Genomic DNA, 19,291 nt, shown 5'->3' on the forward strand with positions numbered 1-19,291 from the left:
AATTGGACGGGCCTTTGGCCTGACCCAGCAACCAGGCTCCTCTTGTTTGTGCCATTGGAGGCAGAATGCCTCTGAACACCAGTTGCTTCTGGTTGTTCTCTGTGAGAACGGGATGCCAGACCAGAATGGAATTGCATCAGATGCCTTCAGACTAGTCTCTTTTCAAGAGCTAAGCTGCTGGATCCAAGTGGAGCTCTAATGCAACAGGCCAGTCCCTTTGCAAATTGAAATAAGCTGGATAAACATGGCAACTCACTGTTGTTGTCATGTGCCTTCAGTTATGGCGACCCTATGAATCAGTGACCTCCAAGAGCATCTGTCATGAACCACCCTGTTCAGATCTTGTAAGTTCAGCTCTGTGGCTTCCTTTATGGAATCAACCGATCTCTTGTTTGGCCCTCTTTTTATACTCCCTTCTGTTTTCCCCAGCATTATTGTCTTTTCTAGGGAATCAGGTCTTCTCATGATGTGTCCAAAGTATGATAAGTTTCATCGTTTTAGCTTCTAGTGATAAAAGGTGTAATAGGGAAGTAGATTTCTCCTTTTGATACCACCATAGCATTCTTGTCCAGATGTACTGGTACGCGGGGAAATAAATGTACTCAAGACTAAAGAGGCCAAGCATCCAAAAAAAAGAAAAACCTTTTTAAAGCACTTTTTATTGATCTCATTGAAAACAGAACAAGGAAATGACAGGAGCCCAAAGATGGCACCTTTGAAACTGTCAAAAAACATTTAACAGAAAGAGGGGTGGAACCACCCAGCAATATGAACGGTTTAGAACAGATGCACCCCTCCCCCCCAAAAAAAAACTCCCACGAAAAACAAAAAAAGACCCCAAACCTGGTACTGCACTAATTACAGTATTTAAAGAGATATATGAAAAAAAAATTAAATGATCTGCTTTGCCACCACACAAAAGGTGATGACGGATTTATTCCCACTACAATACTAACAATTTTAAAAAAAGGTTTTTGTGGGGTTTTGTCCCTGCATTTTATACTAAAATCACTTTGTTCTTTTTCTTTTATTATACAACTGAAATTTATATTTCATATAGTAGTGAGTAAAAATCACACTAGAATCAGCACCGTTTAGTTGCTCGGGGGAGGGGGGGGTTCCTCTTCTGTTCAGCCTCCCCCCAAATGGTAAAAGAGAAATTAAGTTCAATAACGTCAACCTCATAATATGTAGCTTAAAAGGGGGGGGGGAGGAAAAGGACAGACCCAGAAAAGCAACGGCGATGGCACAGATAAATCTTTTCCTGCTGCCGTGTCCTCGGAGTGCCCAGACTGAGTGTCTGCTTCGGGAAATGCCCAGAAGAGGGTCTCTGTAAATGCCAGGTTTCTGAATTTAAAAACAAGTGAACAGTAACTCTTTTGTTTTTAAGAGTTGGCGTCGTGCAAGACATGTCCTTGTAAGCTTCCTTGCATGACAGAGAGAAAGAATGGCCGTTGTGGGGAGAGAACCAGAAAAAGAAAATGTGCTCAAGCACTGGTCTGTAACAGAGAAGCCCTGATTAGACTTGGGAGACCCTCTGCGAACCCTGGGCAGATCAAGAGACGATGGTGGCAGTGGCCGAGAACAGCAAATCCATGGCTAAGGTCAAGCAGGCGCCTGTTCGAAAGAAGACGCCGTTTCGATCCTCAGACGATGAATGAGAAAGGAAAGCCGAGCCAGAAAGCTAAGCCTGCCCCCGGGTTGTGCGAAGGAGTTGGGTTTGGCTTCAAGCTATAGCCATCATCGTTGTCAAGTATTCAGAGTTTTATTACAAATGAACTGGACAGACTCTGCACCAGCCAGCCATTCCGTTTTTGTCCTTCCAGGTGTGGGGGGAAAGAGTGGGGGCGGAAGACCTCTCCCTTGGCTCGGGGAACAGGTATCACATTAAGAGAGGCCAGCAGGGGTCTTTCGGCATGGAAGGCACCGGCCCCTTTACCCGTGTCGGCAGGCCAGCTACTTCATGGCATGTCGCGGGTGCAAGAGGAAGGTTGCACGCGTCTGATATACACAAGCCATCTGTCCATTCCTCAGGTAACAGTCACAATGCTAGAGTTGCCACAGAGCTTTTTGGGATATCCTTTCTTGAAAATATATAAAAAAAAATATCATACAATCTGTGGATTTTTTTCATTCTTTTTCCGGGGTGGCTAGGTCTACAAAGACCTCAAAATGGGGCAACCGCTGCCACTGTTGCAGAGCTGGTGTCAGGGAGTCGGTTCTCTGATGCCTCCTGGGACGCTGATGTGCTCGCCTGCCGCTGAGCCAGAGCTGCAGTGGAGTGCCTGCACTTGGGGGAACCGCACAGGCAACTGAAGTACTTGCCTTTGATGTTCCAGAACCTCTCACCATAGTCAAACCTGGAAGAGAGAAAAAGAGAGAAGAGAGAGAGGAGAGAGAGAGAGGCCTACTTACTTGGAAACTCAGTGGATATACTTCTGGCTATTTCTCTGCATAGGAGAAAGCCACAATTTTTTTTCTGAATAGCAGGGGTGGGGAACCCTTTTTCCCAAGCAGAGGGCCACATTCCCTTCTCTGCAACCTTCTTAGGGCCACATGCCAGAAGTGGGCAGGGCTAGAAGCACAACTGGGCAGACCAGCAAAGGTATTCTCCATCTTGGCAAGAGGCATTTATCAGCGTTCAAGGACACATTCTAACCTTAGACAAAAACACTCAAGGAGGGCACAAAGCAGGGCCAGGGAAGGGTGTGACTTCTAGAGAAGGGGTGTGGCCTGAGGGAGGATCCCGAGGGCCAGATATAGAGGCCTGAAAGTCCTCTTTTGGCCCTTTGGCCGGAAGCTCCCCACTCCCTGTTATGCAGAGTAAATAGGAACAGCCACCTCCCTCTTCCTGCATCACGTTATCTGATAATCCTTTTGTTTCAAATGCATTGGGGATTCCCAAGCGAAAAGGCTGCACGAAACACCGGCTTTAGGGGCCCACACACAACATAGCTTTAGCCTCTTTAGATTGAGCACACAGCTTCAACCAGAAGCTGCACACTTTATAGCTAAGACCAAGAGTCCTTTAGCACCTGAAGAGGCTAAGTGATTTATTACAAAACAAGTTTTGGGGACTAGGATGAATCAGGTGACAAAGCAGACTCAAGCCCTCAAATGTGTGTACTGTAATAAATCTGTTATTCTTTTAAGGCACAATAGGACTTTCCCTTGTTTTTGTTTTCTGGTTTGCACAATCACGAATGCCCCTCTGAATTATTTACTTATTTGCCGCAAACTAGCTTGTCTGGGCAATTCTTGCAGTGCTGAATTAGCTACCCCGAGAAGACTCTTGCAGAGCAATCCTATGCACATTTACTTGAAAGTCCTGTGGCAGTAGGGTCTACAGGTCAGCCAGTACAGCATAGGCTTTGCATGCAGAAGGTCCAAGGCTCAATCCCCATCCTCTCCAGTTAAAAAAGATCAAGCAGCAGGGAAGCAGAAAGACTCTACTGAGCACTGCCAGTCGGTGTAGACAATATTGGCCTCAATGGGGAAAGAGTCTGGTGTGGTGTAAGGCAGCTTCCTATGTTGTTATTGGAGAGGAACCATAGCTCAATGGTAGAGCATCTGCCTTGCATGCACAAGGACTCAGGTTCAGTCCCTGGCATCTCCGGCCCTGAAACTCTGGAGAGCTGCTGCCAGTGAGTGTTGGCAACACTGAGCTAGATGGACCAAGTTTTGACACAGTGTAAGGCAGTTCCCTACGTTCTTTTGGGGAGGGACTGTGACTTGGTGGCACAGCATGTGCTTTGCATGCAAAAGGTCCTTGGTTCAAATGCAGGCATCTCCAATTCTTTTGTGGTGTGTGTGTGGATTAAGGATGTAAAAAGAGTCTGCTCATCAGGCCAATGGCTCACCTGGTCCAGTATCCTTTACCACCACCCTCCCCTCTCCTCAAAGGGAACAGCCATTCTTGACAGGTGAAAGGATGCCCACTGCTGTCCTAAAGTGACCCCCCCCCTTTACTTTCCATTCCTGCCATTTCCTTCTCCTCCTTTCACAACACCCAGACCATCCTCCGAATTTAGTGGGTTCACCGAGATTCTGCCTCTTATATGCGGATGACATAGTATTGTTATCCCAATCTCCGATTGGTTTGAAAAGACTTTTGAGGGCTTTTGCTTCTTTTTGCTTGAAAGAAGAACTTATTATAAACTATGAGAAAACGAAAATCCTAATTTTCACAAGGAGAAAAATAAATCCCGTATGGAGAATTAATAATTATTGTATAGACCAAGTTAAATCCTTCAGATATTTAGGAATTGTTCTTCAATCAACAGGCTCATTGCAATTGCATCTTAAATACTCTATGCTAAATGCCAAGCGTACAACTAAGGCTCTATTATCATTCTTTTATAATAAGGGTGGACAACTTGTTCCACCCATTATAAAAATATTTGTAGCAAAAGTTGTCCCTCAATTACTTTATGGCTCACAAATAACTACAAGTGAGAACATTGTAGTTTTAGAATCTATCCAAAACTCATTTCTCAGAGCTATTCTTGGTGTACCTACATGTGTGCCTAGTTTTATACTGAGGTTGGAAGTTGGTTTACAATCCATTGAATCCCTTGTTTGGAAAATGAAACTATTGTTCTGGCTCAAATTGCTATTCAATCCAATTGGTCTGGCCCCGCAAGTCTTATTGGATTCTTTTGGTTCCCCTTGGGTTAAAACTGTCCTTGCTAAAATATCTAATTTGGGATTTTCCCTTCCCAATATTTTACAGATGGGTTTTAATTTGGCTAGCGCAACAATTAAAAAGCGTCTTAGTGATATTGATTTTGAAGAGCATTTAATGCAAATTAGGAATCAAAGACATAACCCTAAATTTTGCACTTTAATGTCTTATTTATCGGCTTTGGACTTACCCAATTATAGGAGAGCTTTTACATTAATTAGACTAAATATACTCCCCTCTGCTCTCCTTGAGGGCAGATATAATAAAATACCTTACTTAAAAAGGCTATGTCCTTGTGGATACGACGAGATAGAAACTAGCGAGCATGTGCTTCTTCGTTGCTCCTTTTATCAAGACTTAAGACAACAACTAATCGTGCCCATTTTAAAGTCATTACCCGGTAGATCAGAAAGATTTTATGTGGATTATTTACTTGGGGATTGTTCTCCCCAAGTTACTCTTGTAGTTGCCAAATACACAGTTGCTGCAATCCGTTGGAGAAAAATATGTATCCCTGATTGTTAAATGTGTGCCTTTTAATTTTTAAATTTTTAAATTTTTAAAAAACTTTTATACCTCTTCGCGAATTAATCTTTTGAAATTGTTAATATTTTATTGTATCTGGTTTTTGACTGTAATAAAGTGATTGATTGCCTTCACCCAGACCAAGACGTACCCAATCTCTTCCCCTGCTTGGATGGGCCTGCTACTGAAGAATGCAATTCTGGGGAAGCGCAGGTCCTGATGGGACATGAAAACCCGCACAGCGATGAGGTTGGGCTCACAGAAATGGTTGATGAAGCGGCTGATGTTGCCATAGAACCGGGCATCTATGCAGTACACGTCTCTGTCCTGGAGAGGTTAGCAGAGAGAAAAAGAGAGGCAATCTCTGATTAGGCCACAGGAGGGGGGGGGAATCTCCAGTCTATGGACCAAGCATGGCCCTGCTAGGCCTCCCCATCTGGCCCACAAGGGCATTTTGGGAAAGTGACACCAACATTATGTCATGTGTGGGACAGGTAAAGGTAGGCTTCAAGGGAACTATCAGGAGCTTAAAGCGGGCTCCCGATTACTCCTTTGCTGGAGCAAGGCACACTCCCACGCCCTGTGCAAGGGATTCTGACATGTGGGCGGGGGAATTAACCTGTCAGTCACATGATGTCATAGTGATGTATTGAGACCGACAGGTGATTTGCCCCCGCCCACCTGTCAAAACTGGCCCACAGGGTGGGGTCAGATGGATCCGGCCCCTAGAGCCAAAAAGGTTCCCCACCCCGATGAGATTTACGTTCTGAAGTATTACCATGTTTTAAATTATGTTAAAAAAAACATTCCCCAGACAAACACCCCTGGCCAACCCCAACACAGGCCACTTCAGTTAGCAACTCAGCAGGCTGCAAAATAGAGACTTAATTTAAAAAAAAAACTTGTTGAGAGTATTACATCTTGTATACATTAATAGCAAATCCATTCTCCAAGTTCTGATTTTTATGTAATCAAAGCAAGAACTTTCCATGCCCAAAATATCAGTATGTAAAAATTTTTAGGGGGGAAAACAATCCTTTAAAAAAAAAAAAGGGAGGAGGCAGAACCCAAAACAGCCTAATAAGGACTCAGCGTGCTGAGTGCCCATAGCACACTGAGTGTCTGTTGAGGGGGATGGGGAAATGGAATGGAGTAACCTGGAAAAGGGCATAGCTGTCCGACTGGAACCCTGAACAGGATCACTCCAAAGATTTTGTTGCAGATCCCTCTATTATTATTGTTATTGTTATTTGAATGCCTCTTTCCGTCAGGAACATGTCCAAAACAGTTCACAAACAAGAGCAGTGCAACAGCAGCAATCTGTATCAAATAATCTGAAGCACGCTCATTATGACAACACTCTACCACCAATCCATTTCAGAACATAATATAGCAATCTAACTAAATGACCCCAATTCTACAGCAGTTCATTTCAGTAAACTAACAATGGCATTATAGCAACATTTCAAATTCAGTACAAGGCAGGCAGTATTGCTAAAAAAGACAGTATTATCTGGCATCACTGATCGATTCTGAGAACAAAATAAAAATTAATGGGTTGCTTCCTCACACAGCTGACGTGCCCAGAGACACGGTTAGAAGGGCCTCTGTCATTCCTCAATGGAAATGGGTCCTCCACTAGCATGGGAGCTTCGTGATCAGTGTGGGCTAGGTGTGCGTTCATGTACATGGGCCTTCCGCAACCTACACTACACTACGCTACAACTCCCATAATCCTTGGCCATGCTGGCTGGGGCTGATGGGAGCTGGGAGCCCCATGACATCTGGAGGTCACTATTCATAGTGTTTAGTCTCTTTTGCATGGTTGAGGAACTGTATTCACCCCGAGGGCTGCATACCTTCGTGGGCAACCTTCTGGCGGCTGCATGCCAGTGGTGGATATAACTCCTACCTTTGGGCAGAAGGTTACATTCTAGATTTTAGCCATGTAAAAGCCAGCTGTTTCTATACCCCCTCCTCTCAACATCTCTCCATCCTCCCTCCATCAATGCTTGCAAGAGGCATTACAGGAATACCCCGCGTTAACGTACGCAATGGGTCCAGAGCGAGTACGTAAACCGAAAATGTACTTAAAGTGAAGCACTACCTTTTTTTCACTTGCGCTGCCACTGTGCCACCTCTCCTTCACGCGGAGCCGCAAAGCCCCACGCTAAAGCCCCTGCTGCTGCGCTGCCACGCCTCTCAGCTGATCGCAATTGCACCTCCCAGCTGATTCGCGGTCGCGCGATCGCGTCTCTTTCCACCCCCCACCGAAAGAACAGGCCACAACCAAAGGTTAAGTGTCTGTTCTCACAAAGCAACGTACGTAAACAGGGGAATGATGCTACTGTTCCAGGCACATTCCAGCACTCAAAAGCACTCAAGGAGGGTGCAGGGCAGAGCTGGTGAAAGGTGTGGCCTCTGGGGAACAGAAGTCTGGCCTGGGAAGAGTCTCAAGGGCAAGACAGACAAGCCTGGAGGGCTACGTTTGACTCGGCAGGCCTGAGGTTTCCCACTCCTGAGCTTCAATAGGCAAGATGGCAGCCTAGTCCAGAACTGACTAGCTCTTCCTGATGTACTTTTGTGATGATTTGTGCTCATGATGCTATCGGGGTGGTTATATGCGATCCTTCTTTCAATGCAGTTTGTGCCTGCAAATGTTTCGGGGCAGATAGACTTGCTCAGGATCCAAACAAATGCAGGTCCTGTAACTTTTCTGCTGAAATCCTGCAACTTTTCATACTGCAGATGCTCTGGTTTATTTATCTATCTATCTCACTTTTGTTATGGCATAGCGCGAGACTGCCCTTCCAGACGGCAATAACACAGGAACTTGTGTGTTTGTGTGTGGGGAGGGGAGGCAGGATGGCAGAACAACTAACAAAGCGACAGTTCAGTGTAAACTCACTATTAATGCATTATATCAATGACACGTTGCAGGATATACCTACCCCACCCCAAAACCTCACTAGACTGGAAGGGCCATAGGTTAGCCAACTATGGAATCTGTAAGCAGGGGGTGATGGAACTACGTATGGTTGAGGCATCTAGCTGTCAGTAACTGTTCTGTGACAATGGTAAAGTCTCTCCCTCCCAATCACCTTTGGCTAAGGGTCATGCTCAGCGACCGCATCAGCACAGGCTATTTAAGAACTGGCAGCCCAGGAGAGGCCACCCCCTCCCCCCACAATTATTAGCCTCTCAGTCCCAATTCCACATGGCTTTTTTTTTGCTTTTCCTAAAGGCGAGAAGAGGTTCCTATCACACCAGCCGTCAGATTGCTCTATCCAGTGCAATTGGGGGAGGGAAGGAGAGAGAACTTGTTTTAGCACCTCTGGTTGTTCTGCAAGCCCTTAAAATGGGGGGGGGAATGTACTACCTTGTTGCCAAGGTCAAAAAGATAGCAGTCTTCTTCCCGTACATTTGCCTCCGAATCAGAAATTAGCTCTCCAACGTACCTGCAGAAGAAATGAAAAACCAGAAGACACGGATGACTTTTTGCAGGAGATTCAGACATAAGGCAACTCAATGCATTCACTTGAATCTCCTTGTAGAGAACTTTCTTCTTGACATTTTAACACCAAGTCCTTTCCATTCTTTAACTTTTGACAGATCTGTATGATTACTTCCCTCAAAGGGTCAGCTTGCATTCAGACCCAAAACTCTGAAGGAACAAGCCAGTCAAACCCAAAAGCCTGGAATGTGACTGGCTGGTGCCCATTGGGAGCGTTAGGGTGGAAGGCAGGCAGCCTGACAGTAGGTGCAGCCAAAGCTAATTATAGGTGGAGCCAGAGCCAATGACAGAAGGAGTCAACTAATTTTAATTCTGTCCCCCATCCTTTTTCCTGCTGAGTTCTACAAGGGCAAACTGAGACTAAAGAAGAGGAAGCTGACAGCCAGTGCCATTTATTTATTTAATTGATTGATATCCCACCCTTCCTCCCAGAAGATGCCCAGGATGGCAAACAAAACACTAAAAACACTCTAAAACATCTTAAAAGCAGACTTTAAACTATATTAAAACAAAATATCTTTAAGAACATATTAAAACAAAACAGCTTTATAGAAAAGCTTTAAAAACATCTTAAAAAGCAATTCCAACACAGGTGCAGACTGGGATAAGGTCTCTACTTAAAAGACTTGTTGAAAAAGGAAGGTCTTCAATAGGTACCGAAAAGATAACACATATGGTGCCTGTCTAATATTTAAGGGGAGGAAATTCCAAAGGGTCAGTGATACAACACTAAAGGTCCGCTTCCTATGTTGTGCGGAACGGACCTCCTAGTAAGATGGTATCTGCAGGAGGCCCTCACTTGCAGAGCACAGTGGTCAACTGGGTAAATAAGGCGTAAGTGCTACTCCCTGGCCTGGTTGCAAGCAGGGAGGCAAGCAGGTGGGGGGCTGGTGGAGGTCTCTTCCAGATTCACTGCTATGAGTGTGTTTAAAAGATGGGTCTCCAAAACACACAAACATCCTTTCAATGCTCACTTAGTAGTGAAATGGTTCCCCCACACACATACTTAATGTCAACCAGTTATTCCAGATTAATTAGAACAGTTCAGGACATTGGTTGTGAGAGGCAAACACATTGTAAGGTTGCTAGCTGACCTGCCTTTATTTTGTATGCCTTCTTCTCAGGTCTTCGGAGCCTCTCACTTTGCATCTCGTCATGCAGTTCTGTAGCACTGCAGAGGCAGTAAAAATTCACCCAGACTGCTGAGGAAAAGTCGCATTCAGCATGCTTGCTCAGGAGGTTTAGAGTGCCTTAGGTTGTTCAAAGATTATTAAGAAAGATACAAGACCTAAGGGATTGCCTTGCCCCATATCCTACCAGGTAACTGTTCTTCTCAGAAAGGGCACTGCTCAGAAGGCCATATGCCCCAGAGGTGCACTTAGTTATGTAGGACGCTGGGCTTTTAGTGTTTCAGCTCCAACCCTCTGGAATCAATTCCCAGCTGAAATTAGACAGGTACCCTGCGTGTCTTGATATTAAGGCAGCTACTGAAGAGATTTTTCTTTAAGAAGGCTTTCCTTGAAGTGTTATTGTTTTTAGAACCTGGTGTTTTGTTTTTGGTATTTTATCTCATTGTACATTGCTTTGATAGATTTTTGGCTGTGAAGCACTTTATAAATCTGTGAAATGAAAAATAAACCAATACATAAGTTTCCACCTAAAACCCAACATAGCACACAGATATCTACTCTTGGCATTTCCACATGGGAAAAAATTGGATTTGTATCCAGTGGTAATCGTAAGAGTAGACCAACAGAAATTCATGAACATGACTATCTTTAAACAATAATTAAATTTAATATAAATTTATTAAAGGGTAAGCACTGAGTAGAACTTAGCTGGCTACAGCCCTGTGCTTGCAATACCTACACCCACATTGAGTCAAGTGGCCTGATCTTAGGTAGTTCCTTCCAAAAGGAATAATCCCCAAGGGATTACAGAAGTCGATTTTCATGTTCATCCGAGGCATAACACGGAAGCATCGCCCTGCTCGATGCAAGCTTGCATGCTATTGGCAATACCACGATTTACTGCAGAGCAAGTCCCTTGCAACAAGGAGGTTCCTTCAGCTTCCCCTTCAGCATCCCAACCCCCAGATCCTAAATGTTTGTGCTAACTGCCTGTTCATTGCAATCCCTTTTCTCCTGATGCAGCCAGAAAGCTTGAGCTCCACTCTTTTAGACTGAGCTCCCCTTTTACTCCCGACAGCTGCTGCATCATCCCTCTGCAGCACATTGAGCTTTATTAAACCCACAAATGTTCTGTGCTTTAGGAACCAAGGAAGCTGCCTTATACTGAGTCAGACCCATTGTCCATCTAGCTCAGTACTGTCTACACTGACCAGCAGCAGCTCTTCAGGGTTTCAGGCAGGGAGCCTCTCCCAGCCCTACCTGGAGATGCCCTCGGACTGAACCTGGAACCTTCTGCATGCAAAGCAAATGCTCAACCACTCAGCTACAGCCTATCACCCCCAAAATTGCATAGGAAGCTGCCTTATATTGGGTAAGAGTCAATGTTAACTCTACTAACATTGAAACTGATAGATGACAAACTTTGTTACATTAATTTCAATGGGTCTGCTCTGAGTAGAACTACGTTGAAACCCACTGAGTCAGACTACTGGGCCCATCTAATTCAAAACTGTCTACACTGACTGGCAGTAGCTCTCCAAAGATTTCAGACAGGGAGTGTCTCCCAGCCCTACCGAGAAATGCCAAGGATTAAAACTGGGATCTTCTGCATGCAAAGCAGATGCTCTGCTACTGAGCTACAAACCCTCCCCACACATCTCTGTAAACGCTCACTGCCCGTACAGCCTGGTGCTGACCCATCCTGCTAACCCTTTCCCTCCCGCCGCCACCATGACAGTATCCAAGCTGGGGTCCATGATTTTCATCATATAGCGCTGGTGCAAGAAGGGCATTTCGGCATATGCTGCCTGAAAACCAAATACAGGAGGAGGTTGAATCCTGAACTCGATCTGAGGCTAAAGCTGACAAACATTACTGCCGACTTCACAAAATTATGCTCACGAAACAAAAAAACTAACAGAAACAGTGGTCATATTAGAAAGACAAGGCCACGGTTATTAAAAAATGTGAGCTACCGATACGCTTTGATTTGTAGAACAAATAAAAGTTTATTAAGTCGTTGGCTGAGAGTCCTGGCGATTTCAATGAGGTTTATGAACAAAAGCCTGACAGCTCTTGATACAAGCAACGCAGGAGCTGAGGTCTGAGAGTCAGAGAGCATTTTAAACGGGAGGGAAAAAAACAGATTGAGAACTGCTGGTGTAAGGCAGCAGTGGGGAACTTTTTCCATCCCAAGGGCCGCATTCCTTACTGGGCAAACTTCTGGGGGCCACATGCCCGCAGGCAAGGGCACTGAATGGAAATGTTTCTACACATGTCCACATGCCCCTCTTTATCCTCCCAGCCAGACAAGCAAGAGGCATCATCAGAGTTCAAAAACTCACCCTAGCCAGGTAAAAACATTTGGGGGGCAAAGCAGGGAAGGAGAAGGGCACTGGCTTGGGATAAGGAAATGCGGTGAGGGAGAAGGTATGACCTGGAGAGCAGTCTGAAGGGACAGGCAAGAGAGGCCTGGATGGCCATATTTGGCCCCCAGGGCCAGAAGCTCTCTACCCCTCTTCTTGCTGAATTCATCTAGCTCAGTAGTGACTACACTGACTGGCAGTGGCTCTCCAGGTTTCTCCTGGGCTTTGGGATGGACCAGGAGGGTGTGTGCGTGCGTGCTGGGGTGATGTATCGCCACCCACCACACAGGGCGTTCATCATTGCCACACCATAGGCACAGCAGCAGACTTTACAAGCTGCTGGTGAATGGCAGTGACGCTCTTGCAGAATTAAAGAGGAATAATTTGTTGCCTGGATTATGACAGTCCACAATACACAATCCCACCTGGATAAAACCCGCACCCAAAGTAAATGGAAGCCCGGAGCCCACAGTCCATTTTCTCTGGAAAGATATGCACATCTCAGCACATGAGTTAATTCGACGTGGAATGGTCAGAGAGAGAGGGAGAGAGAGAGTTCTTGCAAGCATTGCAACAAAGCCTCATCAGGGGAGATCTCCCCTCCCTCTCTCTCTCTCTCTCTCTCTCTCCCCACTGCGCACACGTGTCGCTGTTCAAGCTTTTCAAAAGACCAGGCACTCACTCGCAAACAAAGGTTCCCAATGGAATGTCTTGCATCGTCCGCACACCCCAGCCTGTCTTTTGCGTCCGAAAAAGCTGTAACCGCGCCCTGGAAGACAGAGGAGAAACACAAGCCTGTGAAGAATGCTAATTTTTCTTTAATTTATTTAAGATAATATGTATATCCCTTAATTATAAATAAAGGATTATATTCAGCTAAGTCCTACTCAGAGTAGGCCCACTGAAATTAATGAACCCAAGTTAGCAATTTCTATTTTCAATTAGTCTTCCCTGGGCAGGATTAGCACTGAATACCACTCAAAACCTCTACGTGATTTACAAAAGGTTGTATCTAACTAAATTCTACTCAGAATAGATCCACTGAAATCAATGAATTTCAGCTATTCCAATTATTTTCAGTAAGTCTGCTCTGAGTAGGGTTAGCACTGGAGACAACCCAAAGGATATAAAATATCCATTAAAATTGTCAACAAAAGTCAGAGTTAAAAACTAGCTTTTTTTTTTTAAAGGAATTTAAATAAAATCAACATTTTATAGATAATGTCAACTTTACACAGTACAGGCAGATGCATTCCAGGTCACAGCAATTGCCACCCTGGGCTCCTATTGGGAGGAAGGACAGGATACAAATCTAATAATAAATAAATAAAATTGCCCAATATGATTTCTACAGAGTGATATTTCTAGCTAAAAGCAACTAGAATGTTTTATGCAGGAGCCAGATACTTCTTGTTTCAACTGTATGTTGCAGCTCTTATTTAGGCTGTAGCCAACAGGACCCATTTCAAACCAGTCAATGCTCCCAGCCAAAAGCTTCAAACAGAAGCTGGCCTCTGCTGCCGATACAGAATTCAGGTGAGTCAGATAGGCGGCCTTCAAAAAACACAAAAAACCCCACAATTCCTGATGTGCCACCTACACAATCATTTCCTCCCCGGTACTTCAAATATTTGGAGATCATCACAAGAACACCCATATGGCTTCATTAGCACCATTGCTTTCAGAATATGCTGTTATGGTGTGCTTTAGTGTCCATCCCTCAAAAAAGCAGCATATATACTGTTGGACTACGACCTGGGAGACAAGGGTTCGAATCCCCACACAGCCATGAAGCTCACTGGGTGACCTTGGGCCAGTCACTGCCTCTCAGCCTCAGAGGAAGGCAATGGTACATCACTTCTGAATACCGTTTACTATAAAAACTCTATTCACAGAGTCGCCATAAGTCGGGATCTACTTGAAGGCAAGCCATTTCCATTTTTATACTGTATTATGTAGGGAAAACTACAAATGACCTACGCACACACTTCAGAAACCACAAATCGGCAATCTTGACCAAAAAAAGTGGAGCAACCCGTTGCAAAACATTTCAACACTGAGGGCCACAGCCTGTTGGACTTTTCTATAATAGCTGTAGAGATGCCAACAGATCCAGCAGCATTGACTAAGAGGGAGAACGTTTGGATATATTCTCTGGACCCATTGGCGCCATATGGCCTGAACCTGGAGGACAGTACCACCACCACTTAGCTTCTGCAAAGGAAGCCCCTCTGAGCATTCCATCCTCAAAGCTCTATAACTGCCACCTTGGTAACAGCATTTGTATGTTGGCAGCTGATGAAGGCGGAAGCTGAAACGTTCTGGTAGAACAGTAAAAACCTCTGTTTTGTTAATCACAATTATGCGCATATATTTTTAGGTGATTAACGGAATCCTGATAGGGATCCAGAGCAAGCTTGGGTGAAGTTCTGTTTGTTGCTTTCAAAACTGTCTGTCTGTGTATGTATATATATATACACAGACAGACAGTTTTGAAAGCAACATATATATATAAATATATAAAAGGTGTTGAGTTATGACACCCAGGGGAGGCTGGTCCATAAGGGCAAGCGATGCACTGCCCCATCAACTTCAGTGTGCCTTCAGCCAGCCCTCACTTGCCTTCTTACTTGCACCCAGACCAAGGGATAGCACTGGCTGTCAGCTTCCTCCTCCTGAGCCTCAGTGTTGCCTGTTGTTGAACTCAGCAGGGAGGAGGATGGGGACAAAACTAGAATGAATTGGCTCTGCCTGTCACTGGTTCTGGCTCCACCTACCATTGGCCTCCGTGCCTTCTGCCCTCCCAGTCCCAATGGGCACCAGCCACCACTGATGACAGCTATACAGGCAAAATGGGGTTACTGGGAAACAGAGGGGGAGATATCAGCATATTTGGGTGGAACCTCAAGTTTGCAGAAGTAGGAAAAAATATTCAGGGGTCAAAACATAATGAGACGAACACACCCACGCATCTCAATGTAGGCTGAGCATGCTCAGTGGCAATCAAGTGCTGAGTGTTGTGGGGGACACTGAAAACCTTTTTGGGATGTTGTGTGCATGATGCAATAGAGCAGGTATGGCAAACCTTTGGCCCTCCAGATGTTGCTGAACTACAACACCCATCAACCTCAGCAAGCATGACCAATGGCCAGGGTTGATGGGAGCTATAAATCAGCAACATTGAGAGGGCCAAAGGTTCCTCACACTTGCTGGTCTTTGACCGAAATAAACTTATTTACAAATTTACACACTTGGAACAGAGTATCCTGGAAGGGGTATGTCTGGCTGGAGTCCTAAATGGAAACACCAAACACTGCAACATTTTGTTGTAGGTTCCCTTGTACAGTAACGTTGCAATCCTAGGCACACTAAACTCAGTGAGCTCAGTAGAGCTTACTTCCAAGTAATACAGTGTCACAACTCTGAAACAAATGTGATAAAGGGAAGAAGGATGCACTGAGAACGGCAAGGGAAGAATCAACCCATCACTGCAGAGCAGTCTGGTGTGATGGCTTTAAAAACAAACCCACAAGAATCAAGATGAGGCAAGGGAATGATAACACAGTGCTGTAAAAATGACCTGCTCCAGAACTACGATTTAATAACTATAATTTGTATCTCACTGGAGAAAGAGCAGAGGGGATGAAAGAGACACTTTGATCCCTTTTAGACTTTCCCACTGGAATTGAAGAAATCCCAAGAAAACCTTAAAAACGACCTGAAACTTCAAGCCTAACCAAGACGCTTCATCTCCCTTGATTTAAACATACCAACATCAGAGCCCTGAAAGAGCTACAAAATATATAAAAAGGGAGGTCAAGGCATTCCTCAAATCCATGAAGGTGACAAAAATGCAGCTAAAGGCATTCCACAAAGGGTTTCGAAACCTGTCAATGAAGGTAAGGAGCAGCGACAACCAGTAGTGCCTGAAGGGCTGGATAGGATAAGGAAGAATATCTTAGCCGCAAAGATCTGCTCGTTTTCTAATCAAATGACCGTCAAGACTTGCACAAAAGGGCTCTGAGGTTTGTGGCTTCCTGGCCCTTCTTCCTTCCCTTTCTAAAACCTTCCTCGGGGTTTTACGGAAATTCTTCCAATTTACATCCTCCAGGAACCTCAAGATTCCTCAACCACATGATTCTTTCTCTCCCCCACAGGTTTTATCCTCACAAGAAACAAAGGAGGTAGTAGGTTCAGTGAATTTCATGGCTAAGTGCACATTTGAATCTGGGTGTCTCCCTAGTTCCAGTCCAGCACTCTACACAGCTATGGGGAACCTGTGGCCCTCCAAATGTTGCTGGGCTACAGATTCTATCTTCCCTGACCAGTGGGCCATGCTAGCTGGATCTGATGGGTGATGGAGCCCAATGATATCTGAAGGGCCACAGGTTCCCCTGTTCTGGTCCCTGCACCACACTGGCTGTCAGCCTCAAAATAGAGAGAGCAATCAGTTTCTCCCCCCCCCCGAAACGTTTTCAGTGTCTCACCGGAGCCCGTTTTGCACGACACGATTCCGGCAAGTCCGCCAACACGAGCAGGCGTGGTTGCACTCAAAGATCAAAGGCGGCTCAGCCGTGTTGAATTCCGGGAGGAGCCGGCCATCCTGCAGAAGGGACAAATGAGCGAGGGATACATTAGATGTACATCTGTGCGCGGTGAGAGCTGCAATTTATCCAAGAAACAGAGGGCTTGTGCCCCAGTTCTGGCCCAGGGCATCTAGCCTGCTGCTCAAATGAACACAGGAAGCTGCAGAGTCAGACCACTGGTTCACCTAGCTTAGTACTGTCTATGCTGACTGGCACTGGCTCACCACGATTTCTGACAATGGTTGCCCCCAGCTAAACCTGGATATGCCGAGGATTGGACCTGGGATCTTCTGAATACAAAGCAGATGCTCTGCCACTCAGCTGTGACCTTCATTTAGCCACAGGACCATAGGAGGATGCCTTATAATAAACTTATAAATAATAAACTTTATTTTATAGGCCGCCTATCTAGCCAATGGCCACTCTATCAGGTATAGGTCCATCTAGCTCAGCACTGTCTACACTGATTGGCAGAAGCTCTCCAAGGTTTCAGGCGTGGGACTTTCCCCGTGTGGAGCTAGAGACTTTCTGCATGCAAAGATGCTGTTCCACCACTAAGCTCGTGGTCTTCCCCGACCTACTACCCCATGCAATACTTCCCGCAAGTATTCTCAAAGATTTTTCTGCAGAAGCGACGAGTTCAAATCTGCCTTATCTAAGGCCTCCCTCGCAGCCTGCGCAGTAGTGCCGCCACCGTCACCCTGCCCTCTGAATCCACCAAGGAAAGACAGCATGCAAAAATGGTTCTCACCCTGTCATACCAGCAGCGCATACTCAGCTGTCCACACATACACTTGCTGGAGGAGCAGTCATCTATGCAGACACAGTACTGTAAGCAAACGAAACAGAACAGAAGAGACAGCAAGAGTCACTCAGGTGTGTCCAGTCCAAAGGGACAAGTGTGATGCAGTCATGTGGGTAGCTGACCTACCATAGCCTCAAGGGACCTACGGAAGCATCACGTGGGTAGGTTTTGCATGTGATGCGAGTGCAGGGCTCGATAGAAGAAGATAAAAAGGGCCGAGGGGAGGGGAATCCTGTTGTGAAAGCCAACCGAGCTAGGGAGAGGTTCCAACCCAGGTTCTGGGGCTTAAGCCCTCTGGGTTTTTATTTATTTATTTGATTTATATCCCACCCTTTCTCCCAGTAGCCCAGGGCAGCAAACATTGGGTTGCATTCAGTGTTTGTCCTATTTAGAGCAGAATAAAATGTGAGGGGAATAGGGATCTCCTAGCAACTCTCAGCACCCTTCACAAACTACACTTCCCAGGATTCTTTGGGTGAAAGCCATGACTGTTTAAAGTGGAATCGTAGTGGAATAAGTGTATGGTGTGAATGTGGCCCAAAGCTCTGTGCACAGAGCTTTGCAGGTGTCGTCGATTAGCTGACTCCCTGAAAGCCCCCTTTTTGGACCAGCTACATTCTTACCTGCTCCACACCTGAGGTCATATATGACGTTGGGTGTAGGGGCTGGTGGGTGTGGCTTGGTCAAAATGGCCAAGCAGGCCACATGGGGAGGGCTGGGAGGCCTAATTAGGCCTGTGAGCCAGTTTCCTTCTGCTGTTCTACATTTGAATATTAGGCAGGCTAATATTTTCAGTGCCTTTTGGAGACTTTTCTTTTTCAACAAGCCTTTTAAGCTGAGAGCTCTCCCAGTCCGTGTCTGTGTCAGAATTGCTTAATATGTTTTTAACCCTTTTAAAAAAGTTTTTAAAATGTTTTTAACGCTGTTTTGTCTTAATGTATTTTAAGATTTGTTTTTATGATATTTTGAAGTGTTTTTAATGCCTTGTTTGCTGCCCTGGACTCCTGCTGGGAGGAAGGGCGGGATACAAATTAAATAAATAAACAAATAAATAATAATAATTCATATCCCACAAGGAACCCCTCAAAGGGGAGAGGCCAGTGTAAGGAAAACTGAGCAAATCAATTCCCTACACAGACTGCAAATGGGGAAAGGGAGGGGAAGGAAGAAAAGTACAGGAAATTGATCCACCTGCTCAGGTAAGTTTGCTCAGGGCACTCTAGTGCACCCACATAAACACCTGCATGCGTTGAGGAGAGAGCATCCTCTTTCATGGCAGGGGAGAAGTGGGGTAAAGTTTCAGACATCAGATCTAAACAGCTTATTTCAGGAGGCCTTAGCATCACGCTGTTTGAATGTTATCCCTCTTATTCTTAATAACTAAATTTATATCCCACCCTTCCTCCCAGAAGGAGCCCAGGGCGGCAAACACAAACACTAAAAGCACACTGAAACAAGAGACTTTAAAACCCATTATAACAAAACTTCTTTAAAAACACCTTTTGTAAAAGATCTGATTTTTTTCATCTAAAACATTGGACATCGTGGTAGTATTCAACGCTAGTCCTGCTCAGAGTAGAGCACTGGAGTTAACAGGGCTGAAGAATTAGGTTCATTAATTTCAATGTGTCTGGTCTGAGTAGGACTTAGCTGGATGCAGCCCTGTGCATTTTAATTATTT

At 45.2% G+C, this 19,291-nt stretch overlaps 1 protein-coding gene across 11 annotated transcripts in view; it reads right to left on the reverse strand.

Moving 5' to 3' along the window:
• Positions 1–643: 643 nt before the first annotated feature.
• Positions 644–19,291, reverse strand: part of EHMT1 (euchromatic histone lysine methyltransferase 1) — a 147,706-nt gene continuing 129,058 nt past the window's right edge. For all 11 annotated transcript variants that reach the window (XM_061603637.1, XM_061603626.1, XM_061603629.1 and 8 more), the window contains 6 exons: positions 17,557–17,634; positions 16,707–16,822; positions 12,902–12,988; positions 8,589–8,667; positions 5,361–5,536; positions 644–2,360 (listed from right to left, as the gene is read on the reverse strand). In XM_061603637.1, the coding sequence (XP_061459621.1) occupies positions 2,168–2,360; positions 5,361–5,536; positions 8,589–8,667; positions 12,902–12,988; positions 16,707–16,822; positions 17,557–17,634 (729 nt within the window). In that variant the 3' untranslated portion in view covers positions 644–2,167. The remainder of the gene's footprint in view (positions 2,361–5,360; positions 5,537–8,588; positions 8,668–12,901; positions 12,989–16,706; positions 16,823–17,556; positions 17,635–19,291) is intronic.

Source organism: Rhineura floridana, chromosome 20 (genome assembly GCF_030035675.1).
Source record: "Rhineura floridana isolate rRhiFlo1 chromosome 20, rRhiFlo1.hap2, whole genome shotgun sequence".
NCBI classification, from domain to species: domain Eukaryota; kingdom Metazoa; phylum Chordata; class Lepidosauria; order Squamata; family Rhineuridae; genus Rhineura; species Rhineura floridana.